At 35.7% G+C, this 20,018-nt stretch overlaps 1 protein-coding gene across 1 annotated transcript in view; it reads left to right on the top strand.

Moving 5' to 3' along the window:
- Positions 1-20,018, top strand: part of LOC109046541 (insulin receptor-like) — a 70,341-nt gene extending 50,323 nt beyond the window's left edge. The window contains exons 3-21 of the mRNA XM_042749877.1: positions 3,546-3,867; positions 8,162-8,301; positions 9,854-9,998; positions 10,071-10,279; positions 10,361-10,487; positions 11,246-11,496; positions 13,574-13,741; positions 13,827-14,025; positions 15,264-15,541; positions 15,623-15,771; positions 16,136-16,292; positions 16,368-16,461; positions 16,542-16,609; positions 16,832-17,061; positions 17,140-17,250; positions 17,509-17,668; positions 17,753-17,882; positions 18,228-18,362; positions 19,339-20,018. Of these exons, the coding sequence (XP_042605811.1) occupies positions 3,546-3,867; positions 8,162-8,301; positions 9,854-9,998; positions 10,071-10,279; positions 10,361-10,487; positions 11,246-11,496; positions 13,574-13,741; positions 13,827-14,025; positions 15,264-15,541; positions 15,623-15,771; positions 16,136-16,292; positions 16,368-16,461; positions 16,542-16,609; positions 16,832-17,061; positions 17,140-17,250; positions 17,509-17,668; positions 17,753-17,882; positions 18,228-18,362; positions 19,339-19,693 (3,428 nt within the window). The 3' untranslated portion in view covers positions 19,694-20,018. The remainder of the gene's footprint in view (positions 1-3,545; positions 3,868-8,161; positions 8,302-9,853; positions 9,999-10,070; positions 10,280-10,360; positions 10,488-11,245; positions 11,497-13,573; positions 13,742-13,826; positions 14,026-15,263; positions 15,542-15,622; positions 15,772-16,135; positions 16,293-16,367; positions 16,462-16,541; positions 16,610-16,831; positions 17,062-17,139; positions 17,251-17,508; positions 17,669-17,752; positions 17,883-18,227; positions 18,363-19,338) is intronic.

The raw sequence follows: 20,018 nt of genomic DNA, 5'->3' as shown, positions 1-20,018 counted from the left end.
CCCATGCTCATGTGTTTGCCGGTCAGGGATGTGTGTTCATAACAGACACTCCCACAACTTGCCCAAGCAGGTCGACGGCTCACTCCTGTGGTGAAGTGTGCACACTTGCCCAATAAAACACAAAACAACATCATCTGACCGATTAAACAAATTATTTTAAGTGTTCTCTCCGAGGCTGATACTTCAAAGGCTTCCCTATGAAATCAGCAAACGTGAAACTCCTTGGAATTTACGGCGGCCTGATAGCGAATCACCTTTGCACTTCCTGTTCACCTGCCTTGCGTAATCTGGTGATATCAGCGGCCTGGATGACATTTCTGAAGCTTGTTTTTGTTTGTCGAGTTCTTGGACCGATGAACCTTGAATAACGGGTCACCCGGCCAGTGTGTTTGTCACATTTCTGTGTGTTTTCCAGGACAAGGTTGCATAAACTAGATGCTTTCATACCTTCGGCCATGTTCCAGTGCTTTCTTTCCTTTCCTCCTAAGCGAGCGCCTCGAGGCTTTCTTCCCCCTCCCCATTTACGGGTTTGTTTTGTTTACATTTCTAGCCTCCCCTCCCCCGACTTCCTCGCTCTGCCTCTGCTCTCGTAAGCCGCACGCCTCTGAACAAATGATCAGTAGCGTTTACAGTAAATCTTTTGAGGCCTGAGACATGCGAGCGCCGCCAAATATAGTAAAACGCCGTCCAAGCGCTCCAGTGCACGCGTGTGAATGCATTAGCATGTTTTTATGGGGAATCCGCACAAGTTTTCTGTGAATGCTGCTGACCCGTGACTTCAGAGTGAATATAGGGAAGCGTGTGTTTTTATATGGGCCGTGTCGCGCTCACATGTCACTAGGGCTCTGCGATATGGCAAAAACAATTACTTGATGTTTTTTAACCTTTTGATTATAATCAGTCTAGATATGTTTGTATTTGCCCTGCCTTTAAAGGGGTTTTTGACCAAATAGTCTTTTTTTCCTTTTTTTTTGTTTTTTTGTTATTTGTATTTTTATTTTTATAATTTTTAATTATGTAATTATGTTATTTTTTTAATTTTTTTATTGCATATTGTTAACAGCAATATTTTAAGAAAATGTGTAAATTATTTATATTAGTATATTTATAATACTGACATATATTTGCAGGAAGGACAGAATTAAATTATAATGCTAAATTAAATAAATGCGTTAATAGTGTAATACGTTTTAATAGTGTATATGTTAATGCAACAATTTTGATATCCATAAAAGAACGACAAATCAGACATCAAAACCCACACAATGCTTATGAATGAAAGCAGGAGGGACTACAAAGGCCGCAGAGAGAAGATGTGTGTGTTTGCACAGGGATGATCCTTGGGGAGATGCCGTGGAGACTGTCGTGGAGGGGTGGGGTGTTTTGTGCAGGGTTACGCTGTCCTGCAATCGCTGGCGTATGTGAGGAATGCTGCGAGAGTGGAGGCTGCGCCCGTCTGCATGCTTGCTCCTGCCTGTCCTCGTGTATTCTGGCGTTTCCCGCTGCATCCGTCTGCCGGCACGTCGGGGGTTAATGCTGGGCGGATATCTCTCTCTGTTGGATGAGGCCGTTGAATGGCTGCCTTCCACGGACAGCAAAAACATTGGTTAAGGGTGAGGGCGGATCTGAGGCTGCTGCAGAAACCTGGACTGGAGTTTTGGATCGGGATTCGGTGAAAAATTGTGGCATGTATAAACGTGGTTGGGCCTTGCAACTGAGGCAGACGGTGTTAAAATATATACTTGTTATATACTCGCTTCAAATTGATACCTTTTGCACAATTTTAGGATTGTTTCCTTGGCCTTTTTCTGATTCTTGTCTGTTGTGAATGTATTCAGGATCTTCTCCCCCATACTCCCCGTCACCTATCGGCCCTATTTGCCCTTTTTATTTCAGGCAGGCAGTGATATGGTCCGCCCTGTCACTGACAGGCTGAAGGGTCCATGTTGTTTTGCTCCTGTGGGGCGGCCCAGTGTCACATGATGGAGGGTTTTATGGCACTAATATAGTCCAACAGATTTGCTTCTCCACTGTAATCTGGAAGGCCGGCCGCGTCCGACATCTATGAAATAGTCTCAGGAGGCGGCATTTCTGCTCAGGCTGAATTTAATGCTTGGTTGCATTGACATGCTGCACGTTAACATGCTAAGATGGGTCTTTATATAAGTACATTTGTACTGTGTAGCTGCTTAGGCAAACTTGAAATAAAACAAAAGTGTATTAACATAATTTTCTATCATTGTTTTTTTTTTTTTTACTATTAACCTATTTATTTTTACATCTTTGATTGTATCATGTATACTTTGTGTGTATAGGGTGCTGTTCTTTACATGTTTCTGGAACACGTTTGTCCCGGAGCGTCTTTGTTGTGGTCTATCAGGCAGCTAGTGCGAGACGAGTAAGATGACTTACAGACCGCTGTATTCATTAATTCTTGCACCCTGCCATGCACAAGCCTCACTTCCAGATGGTCCTGCGGCCAAACAAGACTGAATCACTTCCTTTCTGCCTGACGAAAGGAGTAGAACGATGCCACTGACCTCAGATCGCCTTTTCGTGCATTTTATGCATGATTTTGTCATTATGTGATGTTGCAGCTTGATATGTTTGTTTCAACTGAAAAACAAGAAATAATGTTAACACCTCAGGTGAATAGGGTAAAAAAAATTTATTTGATGTTTTAGATTGATATGTTTGTTTTAATTTTAAAACAAGAAATAATGTTAACATGTTACAATGTTATTCAATTTAATATCAATTTCTGAATATGTTCATTTATATTATGTGCTAATTATCTACTAATTTTGTCTAATAATTAAACTGTTAATTAAAAGTGTTATTTTTATATTAAAATAAAATGTAAAAAAAACACACAGAGACGCGTGCTTCCCCAGTTGATTGAATACATTAAGAATTGCAAATATTTTCTGTTTTATAAGTTTTCTGTTATGTTTAAATATACAAGCACAGCATTCTCTAGTTCTTAGAGTTTCTGAACATACTCTTACAGAATGTTCCAAAACATTGGATAAAGCTGGGTTTAAAATTCTGGTTTAATTCTGTTCACATATTAGAGTCGAAGGTTTTTATAGAGGGGATTTTGGATATCTCTTTCTATCTCTCCATAAATCAGAAAATACTGTCAACGGCCAAAAAAATTAGCATTTTAACCAAGGTTTTTAGGAATAAAATGTTCTGAAAAACCAGGCGAATGTTATATGAACAATCCCCTCAGTAAAATCCTTCAGAATATAAACAAGAATAAAACTCTAAGTCTTGGTGTGTGTGTGTGCTGCTGAAGTGGAGAAAAAACTTTTGTATTGTGAAAAAAATAAAAAAGTTGAATTGAAATCTACAGATAAACTGTAAAAAGAAATAAACAAATAAAAGGGCATTTTAGATGTTTTCCTTCCACTAGTCTGAAACATGTTATGAATAAAGATCTCAAAATTGACAAGGGTATAAAAAATGTTTTTACCTGTAGTTCGCTGCATTAAAGAAAATGAATCTAACAAGTTCTTTTTTTCACTCTTTTCCCCTCACAGTTTGCCCTTCCGAATGCGTCCACGGTGCTTGTACCCCCCATAAAGAGTGCTGTCACGACCAGTGTCTGGGCGGCTGCTCTGTGCCAGGGAACTCGACCAAATGCGTGGCTTGTCGCAACTTCCTGTTCGGTGACACCTGTGTGGAGCGCTGCCCGCCGGGCTACTACACCTTCAAGGGATGGCGCTGCGTGTCCTTTAAATTCTGCCAGGACCTCCACAACCAGTGCAAGGGCAAGAGCGGTGACTGCCACGAATACGTCATCCACAATGGAGCCTGTATCCCAGAATGCCCATCTGGATACACCACCATGAACTCCACCTCGTACGTACCACATTTAGTTTTTCAAATAAATGCAACTACAGCAGCCAGACTGCTGCCGTTAAACAGTATTACACTTTCCAATCAACTCTAATCAGATTTCGCTCCATGTTAAACATGAGTTGACTAAAAACAGCGGCAGAATGAGTTAGACGATAAATCACTAAGTTGAATTAAAGGGCCAAGATGTTATGTTTGTTTTGTTTTTGTTTTGTTTTTCATGACAGAAAATAAACTGTATCAAGAGATGTTAATGAAAATCAGTCTAACATTTGGAAGTGAGTCTCAAAAGTTCACACGCCAATTTTTTCATGATGTAATAAGAAGAAAAAAAAAATTTGGTTTTTAGTCTCAAAAGTTCACACGCAAATTTTTAGTTTTTTTGCATTGACATTTTCACCATCTCTCAAGTCTTATTTGCACAATACATTTTATTTTATATGGTTATTTTTAAATATTTGTTATATTAATTTTAGAATTTCTATCAGTAAACAATTCATTTACATTTATGCATTTAGCAGAAACTTTTATCCAAAGTGACTTACAGTGCATTCAGGCTAACATTTTTTTACCTAACATGTGTTCCCTGGGAATCAAACCCACAACCTTTTGCACTGATAACGCAATGCTCTATAATGCTCTATATATTTTAATAAGTTCTACAGTAATGAATGATAGTATAAATGAGGGGGGAAATAGGATGAGAAGCCAGCTATCGTGACAGATCATGTAATTGTCATGAAAATTTGACAATACAAAACTAATATTAAAGAAAAATTCAAGTTTAAGCAATATTTTATTTTTTGTGCTAATTTGAATTATTTGAATAAATTAAACACATTTTCCCTTTAAATTGTTTTAGCATTATAAATGAAAATTATATATATCTAAATTTATAAAAATGTTTTTAAATGCATTAAAAAAGATCTTAATCTAATCTTAAAGAAAATCAAGACTTTGATTTTTTTTTTTGCATTTCTTTATCACATTAACAAATATATATTTATTAAAATTAATAAATTATAAATCCAAAATAAAAAAATTATAGTTAAATTGTTATAAAAGTATTATTAAATTATTTTCATATAATTATTAAAATATAATTTTATATCCTTTATTAAAAATATAATTTCTCTTTTGACACTGTTCTTGACAGGTTTCGTGAGACTTTTTTTCCCCCTTCTATATAAATGACTGTTTAAAGAGTGAATTGTGTGCTGCAGGCATGAAGGAGCCGTTTCTGGTTAATGCTGTGATTTGTTTTGGTCGTTTAGAAAATTAACGAACCGGTTGTCACGCTCAACTTGACCGGGGAGAAGAGAAAACTCTTCTGGAAGTATCATAACATCGTTTAGTCTTTTCGTCAGTCACGGCAAATTGAAAATGAGCAGATTATAATGGCCGGTGTCAAGTGTTAAGAGCGTGATAAAATGCCACCCTGATTATTCCAACCGAGTCATTTGCAGTCGGGCTGAATTTGTCAAGCTTAGCGGAAGTATAATGAGCCAAACCAAAACAACATTGCGTGACGGAAAGTGACACTAGTGGCCCTTTTTTTGAGTCCGAGTCCGTTTGGCTGCCTGAGATTGTCCGGAAGCTTGCGCACATGCTGGTTTGCACATCCAGCTTCATGTGTGGGAATTATTAACGCACAAATAAACAGAGAATTAACACTGCGAACGGGAGTAAAACGCAGCCTCGCGGGAACAATAGCAGCCTTTGTTTGAGTTCGCTGGGGTCTCGGGGGCTTTAAAAAGGTGGCTGTTTCACTGGCCTTTTGATTCCTTTGTCTCCATGTCGGAGCGTTGCAGTTGTGGAAGCTTGATGGGATCTCGGCTTTCCAGGAATTTGGTTTTGAAGTGACGTCATTGGCTTGTTTTTCTCGTCCGGCCACCTTTCGCCTTTTGTGAGAGGCAGTCATGCAGCAGTAAGTCCAGTTTCGTAACTGGGCACCCCATCCTTCCATCCCTCATATTTTCCTAAGGAGAAGACAAAGCAGTGTAAATGAAAATTCAGCAGCACGTGAATATCACTCGAAGGGCCTAAAATATAAAAACCGTGGGTTCACGGCGTCGGTGTGCATTTGAAACAAATCTGCGTGGTTTGGATCTCCAAAACTGGAATGGGAGTTAAAGAGTGGGTTTATGAGCTTAAAAACCTAAGAGAGAAAATGCTCATTTGTGAATGAACTGTTGAGCATTTCTGTGGGTTGTTTGGGGGTTTTCAATTCAATTAATTCCTGAAATGTGTGATGCTTTGAAGTGTTTTTTGTAGTGGCAGTTTAAAAGGGTTCAGTCGAACTCTAAAATGCCCCCCCCCCCATATACTCTTGAATAGGGTTTGAAACATTAACTATTGCTCTTTAACTAACACCAGAACCCCGTGATGTTTAGTTCAGTTAATAGTTTGCGCATGTTCATTCTTCTGACAAACCTTTGTACTAAAATACTCTCAATGGCGCTTCAACACTGAACTACTGAATCTAAAGTAGATTAACATACAGTGCAATACGTGAGGTACAAATCCCAAGCAAATGACTCTTGTGAGCCTTTTTAGTGAAACAAAAACATACAGCATGACCAGTGTTCCCACACAAATGACTCCTTGAGCTGATTCTTTTTAGTGAATCTGTAACGTACAGCACAATCAGTAATCTAATTCCGAGTCTGTTCTTTTACGTGACTTAAAACATCTGATTCCCAATCAAATTATTCTTACATGAAAAATAAAAAATGATCGTAAACAACTGCATCTTAAGTCCATAGCTATGTTTCCATCCACTTAATTTTATGTGCATTTTGGAATATTGCAACAAAAAAAAAAACGCTGGATGGAAATGCCAAGATGGCCATAAATTCTACAAATGCGCATAAAAAAACTTGTGCGCACATTTGAGCAGGATAAACATTTTATCCAATAAGAAAAAATGCACATAAACTATGATGAAAGCACAATTTACCGAATAAATTTCACCATGCGCATCGAAAAAGTCATGTGACTTTGCGCTATGAGATGGGATAACTTAACTATCAACGGATTGATCTCGTTCACAGCATCTATATGTTGTTATGGTCGTTCTGAAATGCCTGAGCAAAATCTGTCGTCGAAAATTTCTTGTCTTACACGACTGGGTTCCCAAACAGCTGGCATCCACCTCCGAAAGCAATGACTGCATTTATTGTGTTTCGTCTGCTCGCTCTGAGGTGCAAGTTATTTATCATATACGAAAATGATCATATTTAGTGGCTTCTCCTAGTTTTCTTAGAGATATTTAGTGCCAGTTTATCAGGAAGTGACGATTTGGTTCTCTATGATTCGTTGGATGGAAAAGCTTCATTCGCAAATGTTTTATGCAATATTCCAGTTTTGCGCATAAGTTTAATTCGAATCTTTGGATGGAAACATAGCTAATGAGAAGCATACAACACAACCAGTTAAATATGATTCAAACAAGTGATTCAACAGCTGATTCTTTGTAGTCAATCAAAAACATAGAGCGCGACCACTGAATCAGATTCCCCAACAAACGACTCTTATGAATGTGAGTAAATCAAAAACATTCAGTTAACAACTTACGAATCAAATGACAATGTGTAGTTTAAGACGTTTATTTACTTTCTTTCCTTAAAGCTTTTGACTTTTTTTTTGTGGAATCAGAGAAGAAAGCTGAAATCTCAATCTTGAAACTCTAAATTAATTTAGAAAAAATAGCTGCGTATTCCCCTCCCACTCACTCCTGCAACATTTCAGCAAGAGTCGAGCGCAATTACGTAACGTTACTCTCTCGTTTTGATCAAATTACAGAATTATGCAAACGCTCTGCACCGCAGGGATTCATTACGTTCCAGTTTCACGATTAGATCTTTCCAGAGCATCTTTCAGCGCAATCGCCGATTCTTGCATCAAAAGGCCTCGTCTCCAGAGTCGTTTCTTCATACGGGACGCATGCGGAGGTCGCGTACTTCAAAGCCAATGCAACTATTCGTGGTATTTAGTTGAGTCTCAGTGGGATTGTGGCCTCGCTGACCCTTTCCATTCACATGCACTGCTGCATTGCAGCACACAATCTATTCTAGCGCGTTTGGGCTTGTTCCAAACACTACAATGACAACCGTGCAGGTGACATGAGACTTCAGAGGGCAGGGAACAATATGTTTGCCCCCGAGGCAATCATAATCTCAAAAAGCACTGCCAGCTGCTGACATCATGGCAAATGCATGCGTAAAGCAGTGGTTATTGGCTTTGAACGTCTTCAGGCTTCTGTCTTGATTCAAACCTGTCGCTGTCGTTCATTTAGGTTGAACTGCACACCGTGCACCGGTCGGTGTCCCAAACTGTGTACGGGGGTGAAGACGGTGGACTCGGTCACCGCCGCTCAAGCTCTGCGCGGCTGTACGGTGCTCAACGGCAGTCTGACCATCAAGATCAGCAAAGGAAGTGAGTATTGTGCATTCAAAATGCAAGCGTATCGATTTCTTTTTTGTTTTAGTATTATTTTAAATATTAATATTGTTAATTTAATTATATAATTTAATTAATTTAACAATATTGTGTAATATTATTTCAGAATGTTAAGAATTGTCATTTTTTTCTTTATGTAGATGCATAAATAAGTTATGTGAAATTTTTTCCTTTCTTTAAGATTTACTTATCAAAATACAAAATAGCACATAATATAATAACATTTTAAGTAAATGACAAAAATTTATTATAAATAGAAAACAAAATGTATACTTTTATATATTTATAAAAATAAAAACAATAGTAACCACGAATATAAATACATAAGTTAATTATTAGTTGAACATTACGTTATATTAATAACATAATATAGCATTTTAAATAAATTAAATACTTATAATTAGACAATCGCAAATATAAATATTAAATGGGTTCAACCATTAAACACATAAAATGATTTTTATTTTAAATGACATTAAAATATTTTATATAGTTATAAAAATTATATATATATAAATATATATATATATATATATATATATAATTAGAAATATATTAAAATGATTAAAGTGTTAACGTTAAATTACAGATGATAAATTATAGATATTGTAGATGCTGTATTTACATGCATAGTAATTTTTCATATTTTGTAATATTTAAAACTTTTGTGTAATATTCAGTTTTATGTTAGTTTTCAAAATACTAAGAATGGTAATGTTTAACAAACAATAAAAAATGTTTATTGTGCAAACTTTTTGAACTGTAAACGATACTTATTCAAAAAAAAATTTTTTGTTTTTATGATATTAATTTAATGCTGTTGAAACGATTATTAGTGATTTTTGTTTACATAATATATGTGTGTACTGTGTATATTTATTTTGTATATATAAATACATGCATGTATATATTTAAGAAAAATATATTATATTTGAATATTAAATGTATTTATATATAATATAAATTATATAAAAATAAATATATACATGTAAATATTTTTTTCAGTATATACTGTATGTGTGTGTATTTATATATACATAATCAATATACACCGTACATACACGTGTAAATTACATGAACAAAAACTTTTCTCTATATTCATTCTCTATATTCATAAAGATATGTAAAAAGATATTGTACACATAAATACAAAAGTCACTTGTTTGTTTGAACAAAAATAAAAACATTTACATTAATAACAAATAACATTAAATGAATTAAATATAAATAATTATACAAATTAAATGTCAAATGAACCCAAATACATAAAATAGGTATAAAATAAAATATTTATTATATGATATATTTTTGAAAATAAAAAAGTATTAAATAATAAGTCAATTATTCCGTTGACCATCATTATATAAATCGATTTTAAATACCTGAGTGCTATGCTTGACCAATCAGTTTTTCAAATAGTCATGTACTATGTTTTTAGCACATACAGTAATATGTATCTAAGTATCAGTATGTGTATGCGTGAAATGAAGTGAGTGGAGCATATGGAGACACATCTTGTGTTCCTCAGACAATATCGCCGCCGAGCTGGAGTCTAGTCTGGGTCAGCTGGAGGAGATCACGGGCTATCTGAGCATCCGCAGAGCCTACGCTCTCGTCTCGCTCTCCTTCCTCCGCAAGCTGCGCGTCATTCGCGGAGAAACGCTGGAGAACGAGTATGTAAAACGCCTCCGACCTCTAACGCTGAGCTCACAGCTTGCTTACTTTCCTGTTTTTGATCTTCACAGGAACTTTTCTTTCAACGCCTTTGACAACCAGAACCTGCGACAGCTGTGGGACTGGAACAAACACAGCCTCACCATCCTCAATGGCAGGATGTACTTCGGCTACAACTCCAAGCTCTGTAAGTCTGAGATTCTCCGGATGGAAGAAGTGACCGGGACCAAGAACAGGAAGAACGACATCAACATCCCGGCGTATGCGGACCTGGCCTTCTGTAAGACACGCCGCGCTTTAGGTTTCAGCGCAGCTTGAGTTTTACGTCAAACCAGATCTGATTATCAGTCCTCTCTTTCAGGTGAAAATCAAGTTCTTAATTTTACGCTTATCCGTACGATGTCCGACAAAATCCTCATTCAGTGGCAAGCGTTCTGGCCCTCGGACTTCAGAGACCTGCTGGGATTCATGGTCTTCTACAAGGAAGCGTGAGTGTTACGATTGCTTTAATGTTTTCATATGTTATTACTGTTTTGAAAAATCACATTTTATTTGTTTATTTATTTATTTTCACGTTTTTATTTTTAATTGAGGTTGCATTTTGATTTATTAATAAAAATATTATTTTGCGTGCATGATGATTAGTTTTTTTTTTTTTTTTTTTTTTTTAATATTTTATTTTTTTGTGAATTATGTTTTTTTTTTTTATAAATGTTCTGTTACCTGCTTGTTTAAATAGTGTTATTTTGTGTGTATGCTTGGATTATGAATACTTGAAATACTAACTTGAAATAATTAAAAAACTGTGTTTTGATCTTAATTATGATTGGTTTGTAAAATTGTCAAATATATATTATAATAATTGTTTCAAACATTGAAAGAATGTCATTTACAACCTGAACAATTAATTAATAAAGATAATAAATGTAATTTAAAAAAATTGTTTCAAACATATATATGTATATATATATATATAAAATATATATATATATATATATTATATATATATACTATATATATATATATATATATATATATATATATATATATATATGGGTGTGTGTGTGTGTATATTTATATATGTCTGTATAGTATATAAATTGTTTACATTTTTCTCATCTTTTTAATTTATTGCTAATCTGCTGTAACCTTCAAATATGTTAAAATAGTTAAAAACCTACGTGTGTAAATGAGATCATCTATGAAAGCATTGAAGTACTGTGTAACATTGTCTCTTCGTGTTCAGTCCTTATAAGAACGTGACTGAATACGACGGGCAGGATGCCTGTGGCTCTAACAGCTGGGCGATCGCAGACGTGGAGCCTCCTGAACGCAGCTCCGAGGGCAAAGCCCAGAGCGAGCCGGGTCTCCTCATCAATGCTCTGAAGCCCTGGACCCAGTACGCCATCATGGTCAAAACCCAACTCGCCGCCTCTGACGACCACCTTGTCCGCGGGGCCAAAAGCGAGATCATCTACGTCCGCACCAACGCCACGCGTAAGTCACAGCCGTTCAGAAAATTACAGCAGCAGCTTCTTTTCATTATTTGGTTCTTAAAGGGACAGTTCACTTAAAAATAAAAATCATGTTATCATTTACTCTTCATATTGTTCCATACAGGTAAGAGTTTCTTTATTTTGTTGAACACAAAAGATGTTTTGAAGAATGTTGGTCACCTAACAGTTGATGGTCCCTATTGGCTTCTAGCGTATGGAAAAAAAACAAACTTTAGAATCATTATAAATAAACAGCATATTTGAAGTTTAAACAGCTACATTCTTGCCTAAAAAACTCTAAATGTATATTTGGTGGTGTGTATATTATACGTTCATACAGATAATACAGGTATATATATTTTTTCATTAAAATCTAATGGCTATAATTTTATTACAATTATAATAGAATTGATTGTAAATTTTATAATATAAATAGTATAGATATACATGCATAAAATGTGTATATATACAGTATATATATTAATATGCATAAAAGCACATATTACTTTTCTATGTATAATTTTATTATATTTTCATGTACATTTATTTATAAAATAGTAAATTATGCAATTATAATAAAACTAAATATATAATACATATGCATAAAAATATATGCATAACACATTAATTATATACATATAATTGTTTTGTGTTTTGTAATTGTAATGTAAATTAGCATTTTGTTTATAAAGTAGTGAATTAAATGTAGTAAAAAAATTCTAAATTTTTTTTTTATTTTATTCATATATATATATATATATATATATGTATATATATGTATATATATGTATATATATTATATATATATATAAATTTTATAACATAATTATTTTATAATTATAATTAGTGCTGTCAAACAATTAATCGCGATTAATCGAATCCAAAATAAGTTTTTCTTGCATAATATGTGTAAACACATGTATATATGTAAGAAAAATTTGGTTTATATATAATATAAATTATATGAAAATAAATATTTACATGTAAATATTTTCAAAATATATATTGTATGTCTATAAGAAAAATTTGGTTTACACAGTTCACACATATATTATGTAAACAAAAGCTTTTTTTGGCTGCGATTAATCGCAATTAATCATTTGACAGCATTAATTATAACAGAAATTTGTAATGGAAATTGTAATTTTCAATTTTAATTTTAGTTTATATAATGTAATTTAAATAAATTTACACACTCTAGGGCTGTTGATGGTCACCATGACAACCGTGCAATTGTAATTTTCAATTTTAATTTTAGTTTATATAATGTAATTTAAATAAATTTACACACTCTAGGGCTGTTGATGGTCACCATGACAACCGTGCAATTATAATATGAATTTAATTTCGACTATAAGGTTTTTGTTTAGATTGGCAGGTTTGAGCGCAGGAAAATACAGTTTATTCTGCATTTAGCAAATTAATTTTGTGTTGGGCGATGGACCTTGTTGGGAAACCAAATACTACATCAACGATCTGGAGCCATCTCCATTCATGTCACCCATCAGCGTTTGTACAAGTGTCTTCAAGTTCCCGTGATCGCAAACGCCTGGCCGGTCAGGTTTGGTGAGGCTTTCTCCAAACTGGCCAGATACAAACGAGACGACGATAAATGAAAAAATGTTAACAAGAAATGTGGCAATGATTCCTATTTCAAAGAGAGTGCGTGCAGGCGAAAAGTTACGTAATGCTTCCGCTTACTTTGCGGCAGAAACACAGCGCAAACAGACTTGAGAAAGTCATATTGCGCTTTCGGTTTTAGCTCGTTTGTCACATACTTTGCCAAAGCAATGGCGCACAACAGCGTTAAAGAGCTTTTATGTTACAATGAGAAGTTTAAATATATTTTGGGTTTAATATGAAACTCTGGCGGGACAGATTAGACTGAGGCGGGCCGCCACAGTCCAGTTAATGAATGGGAAACAGTGTGTATGTATGTTAAGCAACAGTTTCCTCTCAGTTGTTGTCAGTCCATCAGCCCCGTAGCGTGCTGTGAATGAAATGACTCGTGAAAGCTTGTTATCTGAGAACAGAAAGCTGAAGCGACATTGTCCTGCTCTGTTTCTGACGTGTAACAGGACCCTCGGTACCACTGGACCCCATTTCCTGGTCCAACTCCTCCTCCGAGATCATTCTCAAGTGGAAACCGCCCTCCGACCCCAACGGCAACATCACCCACTACATCGTCTACTGCCAGAAGCAGGATGAGGACATCACACACTACAAGTTCGACTACTGCCAGCAAGGTCCTGATCCATCAAAGCGTCTGTAGGCCTAGACGTCCACAGCACCACTGCTTCTTACGTTTATGTCCTCTTTCTCTCCAAACAGGGATGAAAGTGCCGTCCCATACGCCGACGCACCACGACATCGAAGAAGACCAGAAGTGGAACCAAACAGAGGTGACCGACCAGAAGGGCCACTGCTGCGCCTGTCCCATAACAGAGACGCAGCTGAAGAAGGAGGCCGAAGAGAGCGAGTTCCGCAAGACCTTTGAAAACTACCTCCATAATGAAGTGTTTGAGCCCAGGTACACAGTGCTTGTGTGAAGACGAATAATCATATACAATAGATGATAAATAATGTAATAAAAATGTAATGTTTTATTTTAGATGAATATTAAGTTATTATAGATGATAAATAATGTAATTTTCACTTTTTTTTTTTTTTTGATTTATTTTTTTTTATTTATTTTTATTTCTTTTAGTTTTAGCTACATTTTTTTTTTTTTTTATTTTTTGTTTGTTCGTTTGTTTTTTTTTTTTTTTTAATTATTACTTTTTTTTTTATTTGTTTTTTTATATATTTAGATTTTTTTTTTCATTAAATAGTCTAATATTAAATGGTTCTGAGCTGTTTGACATCTTGGGTCTATAGCGCCATCTTCTGGTTAATTGGTTAATTGCTTTGCATCGGCCACACTGCAGCTTATTTAGTTCAATTTTGTTTTATTTTTTATTTTGTTTTAATTTTTATTATTATAGTATTTTAAATATATGTTTTATAGTAAATGTAATTAGTTTTTATTTATGTTGTTTTTTTTAAGTTTTTGTTATAGTATACAGCATCTTTATCCAATTAATCAAAGACAGTCGAATGACAACATGTATTTTTGTAAATTTAATAGTTGAAATTAGTGTGATTTCAATTTTCAAAGCACTAGAATCAAGTTGTATAAAAAATATAAAAACATCTGGAAATATTTTTTAATAATATTTCACATATACAGTGAATGACAACAATTTTCTTAGTTTTAGAATATAATGTTTTATTCGTTTGAAATAATTTTTTTATTTTATGTTTTTATGGTCTGTTATTTTATCTTTATAATATAAAAATATATTTTTGGTGTTAATTTAAAATATATTAATTATTACAATATTATATTATTAAAAATTTTTAAATACTGTATACACACACACACACACACAATAAAATTTGGCATCTTTATGCAGTTACTCAAAGAAATAATCAGAAAAACTTGAAAGCAAATATAAAATGTTTGCATCAATTTTTATTTTAGCAGAGAAAAAAAAGTATTTTAATGGAATAAATATTAATGCATATATTTCTTACTACTACTTCTCAAAGATGGACATCGTTCCTAAACATTTCCCATTATTCTCTATGGCAGAAGTTATAAAGCACAATAAAGCATTACTTACATTTATCTGCTCTTCATTATGTGGCATTAGAACTAAAATCATTGGGTGTTTATTTTGGTCCAATGGCTCCGAATGAAACTCCGTCTTCACTGTTAACCCGCAGACCCCACCGACGGCGGCGCTCAGTTGGCGTGGCCAATGCTACTTTGCCTAATTTTGCAAGCACATCATCCAGCCTGCCCAACTTTTCCACCACGTCCAGCCCAGAGAAGGAAAAGAGTCAGAAGATGGTATTCAAAGCCAACTCCAAAGAGTTCATGGTCATCTCCAACCTGGTCCACTTCACCAGCTACCAGATCGAGATCCAGGCCTGCAACCATCCCATGGATCCGAACCGCTGCAGCATGCCGACATACGTCAACGCCCGCACCCTGCCTGAACGTAAGACCGCCGGACCCCTCTTTTCTGATGTTTTGATTTGGATTCACGTTCTAATGTGTCATCTTCCGTTTGTGTTCTTAGTAAAAGCTGACAATATCGTTGGGAAAGTGACTCACGAATTTTTTCCCGATGAACCGGACTTTGTCTACATCAGATGGCAGGAGCCGAAAGCACCCAATGGCATGATCATACTGTATGAAGTCAAATACATGAGGATGTCAGATAACTCTGTAGGTGTTCAATTAATTCTAAGAAATTCAGACATATTAATGTTTAAATTTTAGCTTTTATATTATATTTTTTTTCAGTATTTTATCTATATATTGTTTAATTAATATTTTTATTTAAACATTTATATTTTTAGATATAAAAAATAGACCTAAACGTATACAATAATTCAATATTTAGTCATTTATATGTTTGGAAAATAAATACTTTTTTATGTGTTTAAAAACTTAAAATATATTTAATACTTAATGTATTTAAATATGTATGCATTTTAAAGTATTTGTATTTAAAATATTATACAATTCTATATTTTAAAATTCATTTGTTCAAGAAGGTGTATATATTTTTCTTAATTTTTTTCCTCAGGAGGATCAAATCTGTGTGTCCAGAATCACTTATGAAAAAATGAATGGCTATCGATTACGAGTAGGGCATCCTGGGAATTACAGTGTGAGAATACGTGCCACTTCACTGGCCAGCAATGGCTCTTGGACGGAGCCTGCATACTTCTTTGTTCAAGACAGTAAGTTTCACTGTATTTATTACTTTTTTTACTGTTATTTTGGCCACTATGGTCTCTAATATGCATGTTTTGCAGGGGATGTGAACATGAAAGTCATTATCGGCCCGCTTATCTGCTTCATTGTACTGCTGTTTCTGGCCAGTTCCGTCTTCATTGTCCTTAGGAAGAAGTATGTGTTAGACACTCTTAAATAAATTCCTTTTTTATCATCTAGACAATGCTCTCATTTATAAATATCTTTTCCCTCAGACAAACTGAAGGACCGACTGGTCCACTGATTGCTTCCTCGAACCCAGAATATTTAAGTGCAAATGATGGTAAGATATTATAGATGTAATCCACTTCATTAAATAGATAATGAAAGATTGTGAACTAATGTTATTGTCAATACGCTTGTGCTTATTTACGCTAATATTTACCCCTTTTGTTTTATTTTATAGCTTTCAATTTGCCTTTTTTTTTTTTTTTTTTTTTGAAAGGCAAAAAAATTAATTATTATTATTCATACATTTTGAAAATTTGAATTTGCGTGTTTGTAGTGTACATCCCAGATGAATGGGAGGTGCCACGGGAGAAGATCAACGTTATGAGAGAGCTTGGTCAGGGATCGTTTGGAATGGTGTACGAAGGCATTGCTAAAGACATTGTGAAGGGCGAACCGGATACGCGAGTGGCCGTTAAAACGGTCAACGAGTCGGCGAGCCTGCGCGAGAGGATTGAGTTCCTCAACGAGGCTTCAGTCATGAAAGCCTTTAACTGCCATCACGTGGTGAGTGTGGATAACCTGGAGAAGCAAAATAATCAAGGCAAAAACAACCTTGTCTAAATGTTCAATGTGTTCACCTAGGTCCGCTTGCTCGGTGTGGTATCTAAGGGGCAACCGTCATTGGTCGTCATGGAACTGATGACGCACGGAGATCTGAAAAGCTACCTGCGTAGCCTGAGACCTGATTCAGAGGCAAGTCTTCTTATCCCTGAAGTAGAATGAGCCCAATCGACAATTGTTGTATCCCGGACGAGCCCCCAATTTCATTGCACCTCACTTGAGGATGTTATAACAGTAAAATAGACCAAATGCTGTCATTTGATGATAAATAATCCAGTTTTCCTTTATCTTAAATGGCTGTATGAGTCTATGAAACATCACAATCAATAGATCACAGTAGCCTGTAGCTGTGACCATTGATTTCAATTGTTTTTTTGTTTTTTTTTACAGAATAACCCAGGTCGCCCACCGCCAACCTTGAAGGAGATGATCCAAATGGCAGCTGAGATAGCAGATGGCATGGCGTACCTCAACGCTAAGAAGTTCGTCCACAGAGACCTCGCTGCCAGAAACTGCATGGTGGCTGAAGATTTCACTGTGAAAATTGGAGGTAAGAAGACCAGAATCAAGCATATTTAGTGTGAAACTCAAGATTCGAAGAATGAAAAATCTTGGTTTCGTTTTTTTGTTGCAGACTTTGGTATGACGCGAGACATCTACGAGACTGATTACTATCGCAAGGGTGGAAAGGGCTTATTGCCTGTCAGATGGATGGCGCCAGAGTCCCTAAAAGATGGCGTTTTCACCGCTCACTCAGACTGCTGGTGGGTATATCTTGGTGTTTCTTTGTAATTTTTTGCTAACCAGGTGTCTAGAAGAACATTCAGATCCCCTATAAGATGCTAGTCAAGAAGTGCTTTGCTAGCCCTTTTGGGTGTCCAATCCTCATCTTGGAGGGCCTTGCAGAGTTAAACAAACTTGAACCAGCTAATCAAGGTCTTTAGGATTACTTTAAACTTCCAAGCAAGTGTGTTGAAGCTGGCTGACACTGGCCCTCTAAGAGCAGGATTGGACATTCTTGGGTTACAAGACAGAGGGTCCACCAAAATGAATACACACCCAGCCTAATGAGCTGGCAGTGCTGTAATAAAAATTCTGTTGACTCTTAGGTCTTTCGGAGTGGTATTATGGGAGATCAGCACACTTGCCGAGCAGCCTTACCAGGGACTGTCCAACGAGCAAGTGCTCAAGTTTGTCATGGACGGAGGCTACCTGGACAGACCGGAGAACTGTCAAGAGAGAATGTAAGTACCGATAGAGAGAGAAACCTTGCTAAGACCATATTAGACCATCATTTGTAGCTGTTTGACTGAGTAAGTTTAGATGGCTCAGCAAGTTAAGAAACCTGTTGATGTCCCTTTTTGGCTTCCAGTATCCAAATTTAGTGAATTTAGGTTATTTAGGTATTTTATTTTATGCTATCCAGTATTTTGTGTTCTGAAATTATAAACCAAAAGTAGTAAAGTTGTTCAGCATAATTTTGGTTAATTATTTACGATTCCAAAGCAATTTTGGCTGAAAGTGAAAATGACATTCTTTTTTGCTCTTTCAACCAAATTTCTGAAATTTAGTGCATCACAATTGAAAACGCAATGTATCCTGTTCTTTTCAGCAAGAAAGCATGTCAGTCCTTTCTTGGTTGACTAAGTAAGTTTTACTGTTGACGTTCCTTGTTGGCGTCCAGTATCTGAAACAAGTGCATATATTTTTTATTTGTTTTACTGAAAAACAGAAATTGAAGGTCTCATTAAGCCAAAAAAACTAACGTTTCGGTAATTCAATTTGGGTAATTGGGTATTTGTACTTATGCTGTTCATGATTTCGTTCTTCGGCATTGTTCCAGTCAACGATTTCGATCTCGAAAGTTTTTTTTTTTTTTTTTTTTGGTGTATCCAAAATACAATATAATCTGATCTTTCAGCAGAAAACAGGCCACGTCAATATTTTTCTAGAATTCAAAAAACCAAGTATGTATGATAATTTACTATATTTGCCTTCTATGATAATACTGTATGTCACTCACTTTCAAGACACCTCTGGGCTGTAAATATCTAAATGCCACTTAAGATGCAGCTTCGTATAACAGTATAATTGTATAATCTAATTGAGTTTATTGATTAAATGTAACAATCTGACAAATGAATAAAATACATTCTGGTTTCTATACCCATCATGGAGACTGAGGTTTATGTGGTTTTCTCGCTCTAACTCTTCTCTCAGGCACAACCTCATGCAGATGTGTTGGCAGTACAACCCAAAGATGCGGCCCACCTTCCTCGAGATCATTGAGATGATCAAGGAGGACCTGCATCCTTCTTTCCAAGAGGTCTCCTTTTTCTACAGCGAGGAGAACAAGCCTCCTGAGACCGAGGAGTTCGACATGGACTTCGAGAACATGGAGAGCATACCACTGGACCCCTCATCCTATTCCCAACGCGAGGAGAGCCTCAGTAGAGACAACGGCCCCTCGGTGGGCCTACGGGGCAATTATGAGGAGCATGTGCCCTATACGCATATGAACGGTGGAAAGAAAAATGGCCGAATTCTGTCTTTACCCAGATCTAATCCGTCCTAACATTTGCTTCGGCTTTTTCTTTTTTTTTTTCAAGAAAAGTTTTTAAATGCGTTATTTTTGCAGAGGCCCTTAAAGATACAGATCTCAGGTCTTTTGTTGTTGTTGTTGTTGTTTCCGTCTCACGGCTACACTAGTATGGTTACAACGAAAACGGACGTTATTTCGCCCATCATCCGACACACCATTCGCTTTCTGACACTTTTACACTTTTGCCAAGTTTCCAAAACAGTTTGGTTGGGCGGTGGGGAAAAGCAAACTGTGAACATGACTAAATCAACCAGAAAAGCTGCTTCGGCTACATCACCTCAAGTCCACTTCCTTCTCC

This window comes from Cyprinus carpio, chromosome B22 (genome assembly GCF_018340385.1).
Source record: "Cyprinus carpio isolate SPL01 chromosome B22, ASM1834038v1, whole genome shotgun sequence".
NCBI classification, from domain to species: domain Eukaryota; kingdom Metazoa; phylum Chordata; class Actinopteri; order Cypriniformes; family Cyprinidae; genus Cyprinus; species Cyprinus carpio.
Note: the sequence above shows the minus strand (reverse complement) of the source record. Positions and strands in the feature narration are given on the sequence as shown.